The 20,719-nt window shown below is 43.1% G+C and overlaps 1 protein-coding gene across 1 annotated transcript; it reads right to left on the bottom strand.

Moving 5' to 3' along the window:
• Window positions 1–6,356: 6,356 nt before the first annotated feature.
• LOC100277691 (uncharacterized) lies at window positions 6,357–7,098 on the bottom strand. The gene has a single exon (NM_001151194.2). It carries the CDS (start codon window positions 7,023–7,025, stop codon window positions 6,582–6,584), a length of 444 nt encoding a protein of 147 aa, NP_001144666.2. The 5' UTR covers window positions 7,026–7,098; the 3' UTR covers window positions 6,357–6,581.
• Between the last annotated feature and the right edge of the window lie 13,621 nt (window positions 7,099–20,719).

The following is a 20,719-nucleotide window of genomic DNA, read 5'->3' on the forward strand; positions in this document are numbered from 1 at the left end:
ACACTACATCACATCATTCATTGCATTCATACACATTCATTTAGACATTCGTAGGATCATGATCATCATAACATAGAGTACAAACAGATGTTTCGGCTTTGATAACAATGTTTCGATGAGCATAAAGAAGCAAAGATACGCTTCGTTGTGTACGAAATTTTATCCTCAAGATCTTGCTGCATCCTTAGTACTTTGCTTAGTAGCATAGTCTGTGCAAAATAGTCTTCATCAAAAATTTTTTGCTTCATCACAAAAATTAAAAATATGAGGGAAAAAGTTTTACCTTGAAGTTGGAATAGAATAAGCTGCCGACGATATGCTGTCGCCGGTAGCTGCTAATGTCAACTTCAAGCTTCGGAAAACCAACACTCTTCGACAGAGTGCTGATAATCTTCGCCCCAGTGCGGTCTCGAATGCATCCTAAGGCTTCTTTATTGATTCCTCCAAAGAGCATAGCTCCTGGTTGGTAGACGCAGGATGCAGCATACTCTTGCAGCTCCTCTTTCTCGGCCTTGGATAATTCTTGACCAACTAGATTCTGAAAGCTGAAGCCTTTTTCTTCCGAAGTGTCTTCGGCAATTCCCTTCCCTTTCTCAGGCACTGCGGCCATGATTTCTTCTGTAGCCGCAGCAGTCTCCTCTGCGGCCATATCTAGGAGCACTTTATCAATAGCAGATAACGTACTATCCAGATTGGTAGCTTCGGCGGCCGCAGCTTCGGTAGAAGTATCTGCTTCGGTAGCTGGCGTCATCTTTGATGTTGAGGCCGGCGGTGGCGTTTCCTCAATGGTTTGCATAACAGTGATAATTCTTCGCTTTTTAGGCCCATCCGCCTTTTTTGCTGTCGAAGTCTCGTCTTTCTTCTGTAAAAGCTTCGTCAGTTGTGGCCCCAGAGGACTTAACAGTTTGATAGGTAAGGATTCAGTCATTACCTTTAAAATTTCTTATACTTCGGCAACAGAAGGCGTTGAAGGAGTTTCCTTTTCCATCTCAGCCACCTTCGGCTCCGGAGTTGCAGCTTTCCTCTTCTTCAAAGTCGCCGCCTTCGGCTCGGGATTGGTTTTTCTCTTCTTCAGAGTTTTTTCGTCCTCTTTCACCATTCTAGCAGCCTGCCTACTCAGAACACTGACAACCCTTTTTCTCTTTGTCCCTTCGGCACCCTTGCTGAGTCGTTCATAATCAGGGTATTCAAAATTTAAAGTGTCCATTACCCGATTCAACCTTCGTTTTGGTCGGGTGCCGAAGGCTGCAGTTATTAATTGATCTTCTTTCTTGGTATAATTGCCCAAAATTTCATTGCACATAGTCTCGATCATCTCCAGCCATTCTTGGCAAGGTTCTTTGAACTGTTTCTCAAACTTGAAGCGATAAGGCAATCACACAAGCTCAAGTGTTTTCTTCGTTCCCTTTAGCTTCGGCATGCTAAATTCACTTAACGTCGGAGACGTCCTGTTAGCCAAGTATTCTTGAACTAGATCTCTAGTGCTGATCTGTTTGGCCACCATCCTGAATTCTGCTACAGACAGTTGGCATGCTGACCTTGTCGTCATGTTGCACAAGGGTCTGGTCATCCTGAAGCTTAAAGCCAGTGGGCTCATCACCATCGTCATCAGTTTCCCTCTTTTCTTCTCATCGGCCTTAATATAAAACCACTCACTTTTCCAGCCAATTGGCTACTTGGTGCGATAGTTGATGACTGGAGCCTTTGTATCTTTGCGATACGCGAAGTTATAACAACCAAAATTTTCATGTAGCCCGTCTTCTCTGGCCTTCGTTTGGTAATACAGCTCATGCACTTGGCAGAAAGCTTCAGCATTTGGGTCCATCCCTTGGCTTCGAAGGGCCCAGATGAAGATGCTGAGCCTAACGATAGCGTTAGGGGTCAGTTGATGAAGATAAATTTCAAAATTATCCAAAACTTCTCCTATCATCTCGTTCAGAGAAAACCGTAATCCTGCTCTGAAAAAGCTTTTGAAAACCACTACTTCATCATCCTTCGGCGTTGGAGTGGTTTCTTCTCCGGCAAAACGAATAAGATTCTTTTCAGCTTCTCCGAAGTAGCCTAGTTTCATCATCATAAGCACGTCGGCTTCAGACACATTTGATTTCTCAAAATCTAGGTGGCTGGGTTTTGATGAGATCAAAATGCTAAAATCTTCTTCTTCATCATCAACATTTTCTTCTTCAATATCAGCCTCCTCAGCTTTGGCACCAGAAGTACCTTCGTCAACGGTTCTCTCTGCTACAACTAAGCCCGATTGTCTCATGACTTCAAAAATCGGAGCTATCTCGGTGGCCTCAGTCTCCTCTCCTTCACGAGTCACTCTTGCAGTCGAGCGTACTCTGGCCATCTGATGGATCTTTTGCAGTTTTTACGAAGCTGATGTTTTTTGCAGTTTTTTACGAAGCTCTCTCTTTTGATGAAGCTAATTCAAAATGATGGTTCGCTCCAGAATGCAGTGAAAAAGCTTCGGCTATGGTTAAATTTTTCAATAGCACAACAGTGCAATGGCAATAAATGTTGTGGTAACTTCACACCTACTCGTCTGTTTATATAGTGCTGCAGGTGGGAAGGTGAATCGCCAAGTCGCCCGCACCCGCTGAACAGTCACCCGCACCCGCTGAACGGTGGACCACTCGGCGCTTGGGAAGTGAATCACCAGATTGATCGTACCCGCTGTGTGGTGGGCCACCTCACGCTCGAAATATTTTAATCGTTTCTCGGCAATGAGCTCAGGGAAGGTGTTTTTCGGACCTTCGACATTCCGAAGCCTTGGAGATTTTTCACGGATCAAGCTCGTTACGAAAAACGATCTAGCACCGCGAAGGGGCTATTGTTGGGGCCTGCTTCTTCGACGAATGTCCTCTAAGCAGAAACACCTTCGAAAGATCAGCATATAAGCAAATACAGCGTGAAGGTACATGTCGAAGCTACTATCCAGGGAGCTTCGGCATAGTGACATGCCTTGAGATGAAGGGTTGCACCGACTTAAAGAGAAAAAGACCGATCAGTCCATGATAATTTGTGTCATGATTGTAACTAGTCATCAAGGACATAAATGTAATTTTGACCGGGTTGCGTCCTGTGCCTATAAATAGGTAAACAGTACTCCCGTACTATTCACGCTGACTTATATTCACTCATGTGTCACGCTCGGACTTTTGCCCTCTGCCAAGCCGAAGGTACAAATGTAATTCAATATTGTTCATATTCATTTATAATGATATAATAAAGATATATTAATGATGTCATATGATTATTCATGATGTTTCTCATGTTCCATATGCTTCTATTTCCATCATTATACATTGAGATGATGAAGGTACGTCCTTCATGACCTTCGTCTGCAGATCATTATTTCCTAAGGGAGATAATGCTTCGAAGGACGAAGGTCTTTAACCATTAACATTTTTGTGTTGTCTTGTTCTTAACTCATAGTATTTGAGAACAAGTCCCTAACAAATGTAGTCTTTGATGCATGGCAAGAGCTTGAAAGCTTACATCTCCTAGCGAGGTCACCGACCCTTGCTAGCTAGAGCCCGTTTGGCAGGGCTTCTGCTCTAGCTTTTCTCTAGAAAAAAGTCAAGAGTCCTGCCAAACACATTTTTAAAAACGGGCTTGCTGCGCAAAGCAACTAAAAGTCGGAGCAATTTGGTACTACAGATTACTACAGATAAGACACCACAAATTGTATCTTCACCGGCTCTGGCTCTCGCACTTTAATATAAGAAAATGGCTTCGATTCTAGGACGATAAGCCGTTTCTGCCCAACAATTTGTGAAATGGTTTTAGCTCTACCAAAAAAGCTGTTTTTCAGGAAAAACCAGAGGTAGAGCTGTTTTTAGATAAGCCAGAGACACGCCAAACAAACTGTTAGGGTATGTTTGGTTGTAATGACAGAACGGGATGAGATAGGACGATACCTTAAATAAGGTTGTTTGGTTCAAGGTGAGGGGTTAGGACAGGACTATCCTAGTGTTGTCTTCAGTTGTCCCTCAAAATTGGAGTGACGAGAAAGGTCCCCAGTTGTCCCGCAACCAAACACATCCTTAGTCTCCGGTGTGGTTAGGTGGCCGTGTTTCTTCTCAAGTTAATTTTTTTTCTATGTTAATTAAATGACATATAGCTCTTCTATGTTTTGAGAGAGAGAAAAAACAACAACTTAAAACACATCAGGACATGTGGTGCGCAACTCATGACAAGAGAATTGTACACCCCTTGTTCGCCAAAAGGAAGAAAAAAACGAAAGCACCACTGCAAACAAAAACCATTATACTCTAACCACGGGCCTAACCCCAATTATGAGCCATAAATGAACAAAAGAACATTCCTAGGCTGCAAACCGCCAATGGTCTACACTACACTACTCCCCCTACTACTCAACCTCTTGCAGTCGCAGGCCTTCAATCATTGACTAATACTGAAACCCCAAGCATCACTAGCTGTCTTTTGGACGGACGAATCAAACTGGCACTGATACTAAAAAAGATCGGGCATGGGAATCTGTGCGTGATTTGGTTGCGCGGCTTAATTCGTGCAGCAGCATGTGTGCGTGCGCATTTGTTTTCTGTGCCCGATGGTGAGTTGCTTGCTGTGGTGCCTGGTCCGATCCAAGTGCTCACGCCAGTTTTAATTTATTCAGTTCAATTCAGAGCTTGCATGCATATCTTCCATGTAAGCAAACTGCTACATGCTCTCCCATGTACTGATGCATGCTGGTTGCTGCTGATGGCCAAACTCTATTCTGATTTTTTTTTTCAGGTACGTAGTTTACAGATGTAAGCAGACTCTATTCTGAATTTTTTTTTTCAGGTTTCCCTGAATTTTGTACTGGAAGTTTACTGTTATTTCGTCTCAGATTTCAGAAAAAAGCCAACAGCAACACAATATTTACCAGCTCTCTGGATTTAGTATCTCATCGTGTGTTGAGGGGATTGAGATATTTTGCTGCACGGTCAGTTTCAGAATAAAATTTGAGATCAGAACTCTATATGTGGATGTCATAAGCTACCGAAAATTTGAGATCTTTGCTACAGAGTACTTGTGGTGCGTAGATCGTGTGTTCTGTCAGGACATGGCAAGCAGGAGGGTCCAATTTTCTGTTTCTGCAGCCACAATATCAATTATTGGTGATTGGCATGACAAGACCTCACAGCTATGACGACTATTGAACCACTGTGGTTTGTCTTTTTCTGATTTACATTTTGTATTGGCTCATTGGCCAATGGGCAAGACTACTGAATATAATTCTCTCTCTTTTTTTTTGAATCAATATCAGAATTCCTTTTTTTTTGTAACGGGAATGGTACTTTTTCATTTTCAACGGTATCGAATACCCCCTCTGTCCCAATATAGTTTCGTCTTAGCCTCTTACTTTTATGTCCATATTCAAGTAGATAACAATAAATCTAGACATATATAATACACATAAATCAAATATTGTATGAATCTATTAATACATACATCAAATGTTTAGATGGCAATTGGCATATAAATTAGTGCAAAGTCGTTCTCCCCCATGTACTACTAACCATGTTTGTGTATAGAAATGGAAAACACAATGCTATTAATGGACAAACTCAGTCACATATATAAAAACACAAGGGCAAAGCCTGCACAGATGACACGATTCACAAACGTTAGCTGGTCTTTCTATGTAAAGGGATACGAAATGAATGGTGGGTGGGGTCATGAAAATTTTCTCTTTTCCAGGCCAATTCAAATTGCAGTCGTCCTCTAGTTGTGTAAGGTTTCTTCTGGACCATGCAACTGTGTGGGGAGCCTTCATTGTGTGTGATAGTACGCGAACAGGACAAATTCATGGAGAAAAGCAAGCATAACCTGCAACGATAGAATAAACATAAAATGTACCTTCGTCTTAGCTGGCTTTGCTTGAAAACGTTGCTTGCTCGGTTGTCTCTTTTGTCAACCTCCTTATAAAATCTAGCAAAGCAAGCCTCTAATCATTCATGGTCTAATGATGCATGTCTCTCCCACTGTTAGGAAGCAAAATTATCCTAAGAAACTATTGATTGAGTCTTCGTTTCTACTCCTACTAGCATCATCCTCCCTATCTTGATGTGTGAGAACATAGCTTGCCCTTGGTGGATCAAGTGCTTGTTTTGTTACAAGGGGATTATTGGTGCAGTAGCCAGTGGGATTAACACTAAACATTGGGTAACTTGAAATCTATATTCAAACAGAACAGCTTGCATTGCAGGAGTATTGTTTATTTGATGAAATGTATTTGAGCCCTTCAACATTTCATCTTTTTCTCAACCACTGCACAGACCCTGAAAAACAGGAGAAGAATATATAGGCAACCGCGGAACACGAAGAAGAAGAAAGAACTGGCAACAACCCTTCCTCTGCATTCCCATCATATGTAGGAAGGGGGAAAACATTACATGGATATACAATTACCCAAGAAAAAAGATTAAAAATGCTGACTAACCACACAAAGTGGGCAAAACACCATGCTGCTAGTGGTGTTACATTGCATTAGCCATTAGCCCCCCGCTTGATCCACAAAAACCAAAAAAAAAGAGAGAGCAAAAGAATGGATCATCGTCCACCTCTGCCTAAGTGTCCCCCTCAACAATGCACTCGAGGTGTGGCTTCCATACGGTGGTTCTGCAGCCGGCGGTGCGTCGTCTCCGGTGCGACGACGATATCTTCTTGTTGACCACCACCTGGTTGCCGTGCGAGCCGGCCAGGACGACGCTCTTCTGCTGTCGCTGCGGCTGCGGCTTCTTCTCCGGCGGCACCGACGAGGCCGGGATGAGGAAGTATATCTCGCCGCGCTCTAGCTCGGAGTCCGGCGACACGATGAGGATCCTCCGCACGGCGACGCCCTGGGAGCACGGCTTGCTGAGGACGTGGTTCGGGTTGGCGGCCAGGATCTCGCCGGCGGCCACCGGCCGGCCGTACTCCTCGATGCGGCCGTTGAGGTGGACGATCCTGATCAGGTCCAGCGCGCCGCAGGGGAGGACGCAGGCCAGGCAGCACCTAAGGCTGTTGCCCATTGGTATATGTTTCGATCTTAGCTTTTCTCTCTATAGCTCGATCTTGAGCTAATTGGTTGTGAGTGAGTCGTCGGTCTTCTTAGTCCGGCACGGCCTCACGACGCAGGGAGAGGAGACCATCTCTGTTATATAGTGCCATGGTTGCAGGTATGTCACCAGTCACCCCCCACAAAGCTTGGGATGGGTCATTGCAAAAAATCAAAGAGGCAGAATTATTAAAGTTAAAGATTGTAAAATTCAGAAAGAGTATATAGGCTTCTACTGCTCATCTAACGAGGACAAGTGCACTACAACTACAACCCCCACCATGTTCACTACTACACGTATACTGTACATATCTTCAATGGGCCAGGGCCGACTTCTTTTTTATTCTCTCTCTGCTCTAGCTTGCCTCGATCATTATTCCCTGACACACTCATGCAGCGACCCTAAATTGTCACTTTTCTTATATTTAGATAGGATTTTCCTCTTTATATATAGAGAGATATTATCTCTCATCTCCTTTATTCATTTTAATACTCTAGACAACGTATTAAGCCAAACTAATATATATATATATATATATATATATATATATATATATATATATATATATATATATATATATATATATATATATATATATATATATATAAATAAGATATTTAAGGGTATGCCAAAATATACACGCACAGAAATCTAAAGTAAAATATGTATCCAATATATATATATTTAACTTGTAGATAATGAGATATACAAAACGCTCAGATATAGAGTATAAAATATTTTATAGGAGTATGTAAAGGAGAGAGAGAGATAAATATAGATGATATGGTTAGAGATAGTCTAAGCATTTGTGTGTAGACCGGACCACACAGTCACTTTGTGTAACACCTCAGGTATTACTAAGGTTCCTGTTTGGCACTTTTACCAGCCTTATTATCACATAGGTAAAAATACAACAAGTGATGTCATACTCGGGAAATAAAACCTTAAGTAAATACTAAGTTATCACCACCCAAATTATCTTATGATCATCACAAAGAAAAGGTGACCCAAAAACCCCAAAATGCCCTACCTTGAGCAAGAGAAATCAAATGAGAAAAACTATTGAGCCCTACTATCATGACATTGGGCCAGTGACACAAAAAGGTAACACACCAATTTTTCTACAAATTTTAGTCTGCAAAACATCAGCAAAAATATTGGCTAAAGTTCCCCTAACCAAGCTACAAAAGAGGAGAAATGAAGACCAAATTCACCACACTCTATTCTGAAATTTTAGCCCCTAATCAGAACACCCCCCATGTTCATTAAGATTTGGACCTTAAATCCAATCACTCTAACTGACAAAATCATGCCAAATTAACTAACCTAAACCATGCCAGAAGATGGCATCGGTACTCCACACTTAGACAAGACAAAACGCAAGGAATGCCTCAGTTCTGTCCCTCTAACAGACCCAACTGTGGCCAAAGATAACTCGGTGTTCCTGACACGGAACCCTTGGGGTTCTGCACGTATCGATAGAGTGAAGAGAGGAGAGGAGATCATATAAGGAGATTTCGTCCAAATTCGCCCGGATTCGCGACCTATGGGCATTTGAATTTGACAAAACGCCATGAACTAGCCATTCAACCGCAGGTTTGAGCCGCTTAGCGCGCCATTGCCCGCTCCACGCGCGCTAACAAGGGCCCGAGCTCCTGCCGTGCGCCGAGGCCAGGAAACACAACGTCGAGAGCGTGCTCGCGCCTATAAAGGTCGCTCCACCCTCTGTCTTTCCTTCCCAACTGTTGCCCAGCCAGCCTTCACCAAAATTTCACCGAGATCGAGTACACTGTCGCCCGCCATTGTTGCCTAAGCCCGGTCACGGTGATCCACCACCTCCGGTCACGTGCCACCTCCACCAGCGCCACCGCCAAGATCCCCTGAGTTCCCTAGGGCTCTCCAAGGCCCCAACCGAAACTCTACCTCACCGAAACCGCACAATCACCTTCGCCGGAGCATGATTTTTGCCGGTGATCGTGGACCCGCTTCCACGGCCAACCCCAGTCCAATTTCTTCGAGGAATCATCTCCCCGACGCCCCGTGAAGCCTCCCCGCCGGTGGAATCGAACCCTGCCATCGCCGACTAGACGGAACACCACCACCGACGAACTCTGACCGCTTGGAGACGTGAGCCAGACAACTCTGACCACCATCGGCCGCCATCCGACCACTGACGTGTTCGTCGAAGCCTCCTCGACCCCACCGACCACCTCGCTGGAGCTCTATCCCCGTTGGTAAGCTTCGTCGTGCCGTTCTTTGCCACCGGTGTTGTTTCCGTCGAGCTTGGACCTCGGGTATAGATTCTAGAAAACCATGGGGTTTTTCGTTAAACTCGTAACTCAGGAGAATAGTGCCCCGAGGACCGTCCTATAATTAAGGAAAGGAAGAAAATATAGGGCCCCAACGCTAAATGGACAATTCCTAATTCATTTAGAAAATTTTAATTAAATTATGCAGAGGACTTGTAAAATGCATAACTGAAAGTTGCCTAGAGGGGAGTGAATAGGCAAATCTGAAATTTATAAACTTTAAGCACAATCTACAAGTCAGGTTAGCGTTAGAAATAAAAGCGAGTCCGAAAGAGAGGGCGAAAACAAATCACAAGCAAATAAAGCGGATGACACGGTGATTTGTTTTACCGAGGTTCGGTTCTTGCAAACCTACTCCCCGTTGAGGTGGTCACAAAGACCGGGTCTTTTTCAACCCTTTCCCTCTCTCAAACGGTCACCTAGACCGAGTGAGCTTTTCTCCTCAATCAATTGGGTCACTTAGACCCCACAAGGACCACCACAACTTGGTGTCTCTTGCTTTAATTACAAAGGTGTTGAGAACAAGAAATGGGTAAGAAGAAAAGCGATCCAAGAACAAGAGCTCAAAGAACACAAGCAAAAACTCTCTCTCTAGTCACTATTTGCTTGGAGTGGAAATGAGACTTGGAGAGGCTTTGATTCTATTTGATTTGTGTCTTGTATTGATTGCACTAGCTCTTGTATTGAATGTGAAGTATGAAAACTTGGATGCCTTGAAGTGTGGTGGTTGGGGGTATTTATAGCCCCAACCACCAAAGTGGCCGTTGGGAGGGCCTGTTGTCGATGGGCGCACCGGACAGTCCGGTGCGCCAGCCACGTCACCCAACCGTTAGGGTTCGACCGTTGGAGCTCTGACAGGTGGGGTCACCAGACAGTCCGGTGGTGCACTGAACAGTCACTGTTCACTGTCCGGTGCGCCTTCTGACGCCTGCTCTGACTCTGCGCGCACTGTTTGCACACTGTAGCGCTTTTACGAGTTTCCGTTGGAGTCGACCGTTGCGCTGTAGACGTTGCTCCGCTGGTACACCGGACAGTCCGGTGCCACACCGGACAGTCTGGTGAATTATAGCGGAGTGGCATTTCCAGAAACCCGAAGGTAGCGAGTTGGAGTTGATCCACCCTGGTGCACCGGACACTGTCCAGTGCGCCAGACCAGGGCAGCCTTTGGTTTCTTTTGCTCCTTTCTATTTGAACCCTTTTTGGACTTTTTATTGGTTTGTATTGAACCTTTGGCACCTGTAGAACTTATAATCTAGAGCAAACTAGTTAGTCCAATTATTTGTGTTGGGCAATTCAACCACCAAAATCATTTAGGAAAAGGTTTGACCCTATTTCCCTTTCAATCTCCCCTTTTTGGTGATTGATGCTAACACAAACCAAAGCAAATATATAAGTGCAGAATTGAACTAGTTTGCATAAGGTAAGTGCAAAGGTTGCTTGGAATTAAATCAATTTACATTTTCATAAGATATGCATGGATTGCTTTCTTTCTTTAAACATTTTGGACCACGCTTGCACCACTTGTTTTGTTTTTTCAAATTCCTTTGGAAAATCTTTTCAAAGTCTTTTTGCAAATAGTCAAAGGTATATGAATAAGATTTTAAGAAGAATTTTCAAGATTTGAAATTTCCCCCCGCTGTTTCAAATGCTTTTCCTTTGGCTAAACAAAACTCCCCCTTAATGAAATTCTCCCCTTAGTGTTCAAGAGGGTTTTTCAAATTGAAAGAAGATCAAATATTTTTAGATACCAATTTTGAAAAAACTCCTCCTTAAGATATATATATCAAATGAGATAGAATTTCTTAGAGGACTACAAATTTGAAGAATACCAATTGAAAACAACATTTAAAACTTAAACTTGTTTCGAAAGAAAGATTTTGAATTTGGCGTGGTGGTGCGGTCCTTTTGCTTTGGGCTAATACTCTCTCCCCCTTTGGCATTAATCGCCAAAAATGGAGTCTTTAGAGCCCTTTATTAAATTCTCTCCCCCTTGGGTAAACAATATATGAGTGAAGGATTATACCAAAGTGGAGAGCGATGCGGAGTGATGGCGAAGGGTAAATAATATGATGGAGTGGAGTGGAAGCCTTGTCTTCGCCGATGACTCCATTTCCCTTTCAATCTATGACTTGACATGAAATACACTTGACAACACATTAGTCATAGAAAATGAAAGAGAGATGATCAAAGGTATATAAATGAGCTATGTGTGCAAAATATCAATCAAAATTCTGAGAATCAAGAATGTTTAGCTCATGCCTAAGTTTGGTAAAGGTTTTCTCATCTAGTGTTTGGTAAAGATATCGGCTAATTGTTCTTTGGTGCTAACATAAGCAATCTCGATATCCCCCCTTTGTTAGTGATCCCTTAAAAAGTGATACCGAATGGCTATGTGCTTAGTGCGGCTGTGTTCAACGGGATTATCCGCCATTCGGATTGCACTCTCATTATCACATAGGAGAGGGACTTTGGTCAATTTGTAACCATAGTCTCTAAGGGTTTGCCTCATCCAAAGCAATTGCGCGCAACAATGGCCTGCGGCAATGTACTCGGCTTCGGCGGTAGAAAGAGCTACTGAATTTTGTTTCTTTGAAGCCCAAGACACCAGGGATCTTCCCAAGAACTGACAAGTCCCTGATGTGCTCTTCCTATCAATCTTACACTCTGCCCAATCAGCATCTAAATATCCTATTGAATCAAAAGTGGATCCCTTGGGGTACCAAAGACCAAATTTAGGTGTATGAACTAAATATCTCAAGATTCTTTTCACGGCCCTAAGGTGAACTTCCTTAGGATTGGCTTGGAATCTTGCACACATGCATATGGAAAGCATAATATTCGGTCGAGATGCACATAAATAGAGTAAAGATCCTATCATCGACTGGTATACCTTTTGATCTACGGATTTACCTCCCGTGTCGAGGTCGAGGTGCCCATTGGTTCCCATGGGTGTCTTGATGGGCTTGGCATCCTTCATTCCAAACTTGGTGAGTATGTCTTGAATGTACTTCGTTTGACTAATGAAGGTGCCCTCTTGGAGTTGCTTTACTTGAAATCCTAAGAAATACTTCAACTCCCTCATCATTGACATCTCGAATTTTTGAATCATGATCCTACTAAACTCTTCGCAAGTAGATTTGTTAGTAGACCCAAATATGATATCATCAACGTAAATTTGGCATACAAACAAATCATTTGCAATAGTTTTAGTAAAGAGAGTAGGATCGGCTTTGCCGACTTTGAAGCCATTAGTGATAAGGAAATCTCTTAGGCATTCATACCATGCTCTTGGGGCTTGCTTAAGCCCATACAGCGCCTTAGAGAGTTTATACACATGGTTAGGGTACTCACTATCTTCAAAGCCAGAAGGTTGCTCAACATAGACCTCTTCCTTGATTGGTCCATTGAGGAAGGCACTTTTCATGTCCATTTGATAGAGCTTAAAGCCATGGTAAGTATCATAGGCAAGTAATATGCGAATTGACTCAAGCCTAGCTACGGGTGCATAGGTTTCACCGAAATCCAAACCTTCGACTTGTGAATATCCCTTGGCCACATGTCAGGCTTTGTTCCTTGTCACCACACCATGCTCATCTTGTTTGTTGCGGAAGACCCACTTGGTTTTTACAACATTTTGGTTAGGACGTGAAACTAAATGACATACCTCATTCCTCATGAAGTTGTTGAGTTCCTCTTGCATTGCCAACACCCAATCCGAATCCCTTAATGCGTCTTCCACCCTGTATGGCTCAATAGAAGACACAAAGGAGTAATGTTCACAAAAATGAGCGACACAAGATCGAGTGGTTACCCCCTTATGAATATCGCCGAGGATGGAGTTCACGGTGTGATCTCGTTGTATTGCTTGGTGGACTCTTGGGTGAGGCGGTCTTGGATCCTGGTCATCTTCCTTATCTTGATCATTGGCATCTCCCCCTTGATCATTGTCCTCCTCTTGAGGTGGCTCTTCTTGATCTTCATTATCATCAACTTGAGCTTGATCCTCATCTTGGGTTGGTGGAGATGCTTGCATGGAAGATGACGGTTGATCTTGTGCTTGTGTGGGCTCTTCGGATTCCTTAGGACATACATCCCCAATGGACATGTTCCTTAGTGCGACGCATGGAGCCTCTTCATCATCTAGCTCATCAAGATCAACTTGCTCTATTTGAGAGTCATTAGTCTCATCAAACACAATGTCACAAGAGACTTCAACTAGTCCAGTGGACTTGTTAAAGACTCTATATGCCCTTGTGTTTGAGTCATAACCAAGTAAAAAGCCATCTACAGCCTTAGGAGCAAATTTAGATTTTCTACCTCTTTTAACAAGAATTTAACATTTGCTACCAAAGACTCTAAAATATGAAACATTGGGCTTTTTACCGGTGGGGAGTTCATAGGATGTTTTCTTAAGGATTCGGTGAAGGTAGAGATGGTTGATGGCGTAGCAAGCGGTGTTGATTGCTTCTGCCCAAAACCGATCCGAAGTCTTGTACTCATCAAGCATGGTCCTCACCATGTCAAGTAGAGTTCTATTCTTCCTCTCCACTACACCATTTTGTTGAGGTGTGTAGGGAGAAGAGAACTCATGCTTGATGCCCTCGTCCTCAAGAAAGCCTTCAATTTGAGAGTTTTTAAACTCTGTCCCGTTGTCGCTTCTTATCTTTTTTATTCTCAATCCAAACTCATTTTTAGCCCGTCTCAAGAATCCCTTTAAGGTCTCTTGGGTTTGTGATTTTTCCTGCAAAAAGAACACCCAAGTGAAGCGAGAATAGTCATCCACAATTACAAGACAATACTTACTCCCGCTGATGCTTATGTAAGCGATCGGGCCGAATAGATCCATGTGAAGTAGCTCGAGCAGCCTGTCAGTCGTCATGATGTTCTTGTGTGGATGATGAACACCAACTTGCTTCCCTGCTTGATATGCGCTACAAACCCTGTCTTTCTCAAAGTGAACATTGGTTAGTCCCAAAATGTGTTCTCCCTTTAGAAGCTTGTGAAGATTCTTCATCCCAACGTGGCTAGTCGGCAATGCCAGAGCCAACCCATATTAGTCTTAGCAATTAAGCAAGTATCGAGTTCAGCTCTATTAAAATCAACTAAGTATAGCTGACCCTCCAATACTCCCTTAAATGCTACTGAATCATCACTTCTTCTAAAGATAGTAACACCTATATCCGTAAAAAGACAATTGTAGCCCATTTTGCATAATTGAGAAACAGAAAGCAAATTGTAATCTAAAGAATCTACAAGAAAAACATTGGAAATAGAATGGTCACGTGATATAGCAATTTTACCAAGTCCTTTGACCAAACCTTGATTTCCATCCCCGAATATGATAGCTCTTTGGGGATCATGGTTTTTCTCATAGGAGGAGAACATCCTTTTCTCCCCTGTCATGTGGTTTGTGCACCCGCTATCAATAATCCAACTTGAGCCCCCAGATGCATAAACCTACAAAACAAGTCTAGGCCTTGTTCTTAGGTACCCAAACGGTCTTGGGTCCTTTGAAATTAAAAACAAGCACCTTGGGTACCCAAACACAAGTCTTGGAGCCCTTGTGTTTGCCCCCAACATATTTGGCAACTACTTTGCCTGATTTGTTAGTTAAAACATATGAAGCATCAAAAGTTTTAAATGAAACAATAGATTCATTTGATGCAATAGGAGATTTCTTTTTAGGCAACTTAACATGAGTGGATTGCCTAGAACTAGATGCCTCACTCTTATACATAAAAGCATGATGAGATCCAGAGTGAGACTTCCTAGAATGAATTCTCCTAATCTTGTGTTCGGGATAACCAGCAGGATATAAAATATAGCCTTCGTTATCCTGAACCATGGGAGCTTTGCCCTTAACAAAGTTAGACAATTTCTTAGGGGCATTAAGCTTGACATTGTCTCCCTGTTAGAAGCCAATGCCATCCTTAATACCAGGGCGTATCCCCACTATAGAGCATGCTTCTAGCAAATTTAAATTTTTCATTTTCTATCTCATGCTCATTAATTTTAGCACTAAGTTGAGCTATGTGATCATTTTTTTGTTTAATTAAAGCTAGGTGATCGTGGATAGCATCAACATTAATGTCTCTACATCTAGTACAAATAGTAACATGCTCAATGGTGGATGTAGAGGGTTTGCAAACATTTAATTCATCAATCTTAGCATGTAACATGACATTTTCATTTCTAAGATTGGAAACAATATCATTACAAACATTTAAATTCTTAGCCTTAGTAATCAATTTATCATTTTCTATCTTAAGGCTAGCAATTGATTCATTCAACTTGTCAATCTTAGCAATCAAATTAGCATTATCATTTTTAAGTTTGACAAGAGAATCATCACAAACATTTAATTTCTCAACCTTAGCAATTAATTTAGCATTCTCATTTCTAAGGTTGGAAATAGTATCATGGCAAGTGCTTAGCTCACTAGTTAATTTTTCACATTTTCTACTTCCTGAGCATAAGCATTTTAACCTTAACATGCTTCTTATTTTCCTTAATAAGGAAGTCTTCTTGGCTATCCAAGAGTTCATCGTTCTCATGAATAGCACCTATCAATTCATTTAATTTTTCTTTTTGTTGCATGTTTAGGTTGGCAAAAAGGGCAAGCAAGTTATCTTCATCATCACTAGAGTTATCATCATCATTAGATGTTGCGTATTTAGTGGAGGCTCTAGATTTTACCTTCTTTTTGCCGTCCTTTGCCATGAGGCACTTGTGGCCGACGTTGGGGAAGAGGATGCCCTTGTTGACGGTGATGTTGGTGGTGTCCTCGTCGGAGGAGGAGTCGGTGGAGCTCTCATCGGAGTCCCATTCCCGACACACGTGGGCATCGCCGCCCTTCTTCTTGTAGTATCTCTTCTTTTCCTTCCTCTTTCCCTTCTTGTCGTCGCCCCTGTCACTATCACTAGACAATGGACACTTAGCAATAAAATGACCGGGCTTACCACATTTGTAGCAAACTTTCTTGGAGCGGGGCTTGTAATCTTTCCCCCTCCTTTGCTTGAGGATTTGGCGGAAGCTCTTGATGATGAGCGCCATCTCCTCGTTGTCGAGCTTGGAGGCGTCGATGGGAAGCCTACTCGACGTAGACTCTTCTTTCTTCTCTTCCATCGCTTTGAATGCGACGGGTTGCACCTCGGGTTGGAGGTGGCGCCTCGCTCGATGATTTATTTGGAGCCTTTGATCATCAATTCAAAGCCCACAAACTTTCCTATAACCTCCTCGGGAGACATTAGCTTGTATCTAGGATCACCACGAATTAATTGAACTTGTGTAGGGTTAAGAAAAACGAGTGATCTTAGAATAACCTTGACCATTTCATGGTCATCCCATTTTGTGCTCCCGAGGTTGCGCACTTGATTCACTAAGGTCTTGAGCCGGTTGTACATGGCTTGTGTCTCCTCCCCTTGGTTGAGCATGAATCGACCGAGCTCCCCCTCGATCGTTTCCCACTTGGTGATCTTGGTCACCTCATCTCCTTCGTGCGCGGTCTTGAGCACGTCCCAAATCTCTTTGGCACTCTTCAATCCTTGCACCTTATTATACTCCTCTCGACTTAGAGATGCGAGGAGTATAGTAGTGGCTTGGGAGTTGAAGTGTCGGATTTGGGCTACCTTATCCGAATCATAGCCTTCATCCCCCACCGATGGTTCCTGCGCTCCAAACTCAACAATGTCCCAAATGCTAGCGTGGAGTGAGGTTAGATGGTGCATCATTTTATCACTCCACATACAATAATCTTCACCATCAAAAATTGGTGTTTTGCCTAGTGGGACGGAAAGTAAAGAAGTGTGTTTGGAAATGCGAGGATAGCGTAAGGGGATCTTACTAAACTTCTTGCGCTCATGGCGCTTAAAAGTGACGCACGGCGTGTCGGAGCCAAAGGTGGAAGGCGACGACGAATCGGTCTCGTAGTAGACCACTTTCTTCATTTTCTTCTTCTTGTCGCCACTCCGGTGCGACTTGACGTGGGGAGGTGATTCCTCCCTCTTCTTGTTGCCGGACTCCCCCGATGGAGCTTTCCCGTGGCTTGTGGCGGGCTTCTCGCCGGTCACCATCTCCTTCTTGGTGTGAGCTCCCGACATCACTTCGAGCGGTTAGGCTCTAATGAAGTACCGGGCTCTGATACCAATTGAAAGTCGCCTAGAGGGAGGGTGAATAGGCAAATCTGAAATTTATAAACTTTAAGCACAATCTACAAGTCGGGTTAGCGTTAGAAATAAAAGCGAGTCCAAAAGAGAGGGCGAAAACAAATCACAAGCAAATAAAGCAGATGACACGGTGATTTGTTTTACCGAGGTTCGGTTCTTGCAAACCTACTCCACGTTGAGGTGGTCACAAAGACCGGGTCTCTTTCTACCCTTTCCCTCTCTCAAACGGTCACCTAGACCGAGTGAGCTTTTCTCCTCAATCAATTGGGTCACTTAGACCCCACAAGGACCACCACAACTTGGTGTCTCTTGCTTTGATTACAAAGGTGTTGAGAACAAGAAATGGGAAGACGAAATGCGATCCAAGAACAAGAGCTCAAAGAACACGAGCAAAAACACTCTCTAGTCACTATTTGCTTGGAGTGGAAATGGGACTTGGAGAGGCTTTGATTCTATTTGATTTGTGTCTTGTATTGATTGCACTAGCTCTTGTATTGAATGTGAAGTCTGAAAACTTGGATGCCTTGAAGTGTGGTGGTTGGGGGGTATTTATAGCCCCAACCACCAAAGTGGCCGTTGGGAGAGGCTATTGTCGATGGGCGCACCGGACAGTCCGGTGCGCCAGCCACGTCACCCAACCGTTAGGGTTCAACCGTTGGAGCTCTGATAGGTGGGGCCACCGGACAGTCCGGTGGTGCACCGGACAGTCACTGTTCACTGTCCGGTGCGCCTTCTGGCGCCTGCTCTGACTTTGCGTACTGTTTGCGCACTGTAGCGCTTTTACAGGTTTCCGTTGGAGTCGACCGTTGCACTGTAGCCGTTGCTCCGCTGGTACACCGGACAGTCCGGTGCCACACCGGACAGTCCGGTGAATTATAGCGGAGTGGCATTTCCAGAAACCCGAAGGTAGCGAGTTGGAGTTGATCCACCCTGGTGCACCGAACAGTCCGGTGCGCCAGACCAGGGCAGCCTTCGGTTTCTTTTGCTCCTTTCTAATTGAACCCTTTCTTGGACTTTTTATTGGTTTGTGTTGAACCTTTGGCACCTGTAGAACTTATAATCTAAAGCACCTAGTTAGTCCAATTTTTTGTGTTGGGCAATTCAACCACCAAAATCATTTAGGAAAAGGTTTGACCCTATTTCCCTTTCAATAACTTGAGAAATATTTGTGCAAATTTGACCAAACATATTTTGTTAGGCTTTATATGAGTTAAGCTTTAGAGTAAAAATAGGAAAACCCATAGTCCAGTATTGTTTCTGGAATTTATTATTTAATTTAGATTTTGAATGATTAGGTGAAGATAGTGGTTAAAATAGTAGCACACATGCACTAAAGTTAAGAAACTTTTGGTAGCTGCTTGACAAGTAATAGATCACTACAAAAATACTAGACACATTAGAGCACCAAGGAAAGTGGGATAAACAAATGAATCTAGGATTCTGCAGTTATCATTTAGAAATAAAAAGGGGAACCAAAGGTGAGAAACAATGAACAACTTTATTTTTCCCAAAACACATAAGTAGTATACTGTGAGGGAAAAATATAAAAAATGATATAGTTACATAGTAGATCATGCCCCACCCCTGCCCCATGAGAATTTATAGAACACTTTGGAAAATCATACAGCCTATTCCCTGTAAGTAAAAATAACCAACTTTAGGAATGATTGCTCTTGAACAAAGAAGAAGCTAGAGAAATTGGAAAATTTGTTATTTGACATTTTTCAAAGGAAGAGCTAGTTGTAAGCACTTTCCAACCCCTAAACTTTAGAAAATCACCATTTAATACCTACTAGGTTTCCTTGAGTAAACTTCGGCACAAAGACATGCTATTACACATACACATCAACAAAAATAAGTCCTAGTGCAGAAGCCACTTCAACACAAGGGTTGTAGTTCAAAGTGTCCTCTCTGCCCTATCCCTTGTCATTTTTGTACATGGCAGACCACATCTCCTCTGCACTCCAAAGTTTTAGGACAACTTAATTAGGTCAGTAAGAAGCCACTGTAATTGTTGTAGAATTTTTGGAAAATTCTAGAGCACAGGTGTAGTTCAACTTACCCTTAAAAGTCTATTTAAGATGGGGAAAAGAAGGCATGGAAAAGATGATCATTAATTTAGAAAGGGACTCATAACAACCTAAAAGCCTAAACATCCATTCCTAACTTAACATAGTTAAGAACTTTCCACAAGCTAACCAAGAAAGGAGCTTAACAAACTAACTATCTAAATAAAGGCTTTAAATCCTAGCATGCATACAAGGGTATATATATGTATACATATCTTATGCATTGCATTCATTAGATTGCAATCTTGCGGACGGAGAGTACGTGTTGATCCAAGAGCAAGGGTCTGAGCAAGAAGAAGCCTAGGAACCAGCTCTCGAGCCTGTCGCCGAAGAACTTCCCTCCACAACCGCATCCGAAGGCAAGCCCCGGTTTTATGCATAACCGTTTATATATGCTAGTTTACTGCATGTAATGTTTATAGGCTTGTACTGTGCACTTAAGTATAGGAGTTGCTTGAAACCCTAGTTGCATGAACTCATAATCCCTTTTGAGATGGATACTAGTATACTAGGTCGAGTAGTTGCTATGATAATTCAGGATCTCGATAAATGTCGAGTGATTTTTCTAGCACTCGCGCGGGGTCAGGAATTGATTATATTCATCTTGATAATGGGAACTATGATGGTCTATGGACACAGATCCTAGATGGATGCTTTGTCTATGAGACGGGAATGGACTTAAGGATTAATGTGTGGCTACCTGAGTCAAGCGTTTGAAAGTACTAAACACATGTCGGGAAATATGGTAACCGGTAAACCTAGTACCTGAGTGAAGCTGGGCGTGGACTTCCCCCCTCATTTGTCCTGAGACGTGGTCTCTCATGCTAGCTATGGTGGGTGCAAATGCAGTCACTGCACGGCGGCAGCCGGGGTCAGTGGGGCATTGCATACCAAGGCGGTGGGCCCTGTCCGCGAACGGGGGATCGATGGGGAAAGTTGACGTGTGTGGGGACGGAGGGCCCCTACATGTTATCGGTTTAGGTTTACCTTGCAAGGTTAAAACTCGATTCGAATCATCTGCTTTCTCGCAGCTAATGAGACTGCTTGACCCATTGTACTGCATCGAGTAAGAAGTGAAATGAGGATTTCTCAAAAATAAGTGTTGTTTGAAATAATCGCTTGTT

This window comes from Zea mays, chromosome 8 (genome assembly GCF_902167145.1).
Source record: "Zea mays cultivar B73 chromosome 8, Zm-B73-REFERENCE-NAM-5.0, whole genome shotgun sequence".
Lineage (NCBI taxonomy): Eukaryota > Viridiplantae > Streptophyta > Magnoliopsida > Poales > Poaceae > Zea > Zea mays.

Coding starts and splice junctions, on each gene's coding strand:
- LOC100277691 (NM_001151194.2), bottom strand. CDS start 7,025: ATGGGCAACAGCCTTAGGTGCTGCCTGGCCTGCGTCCTCCCCTGCGGC.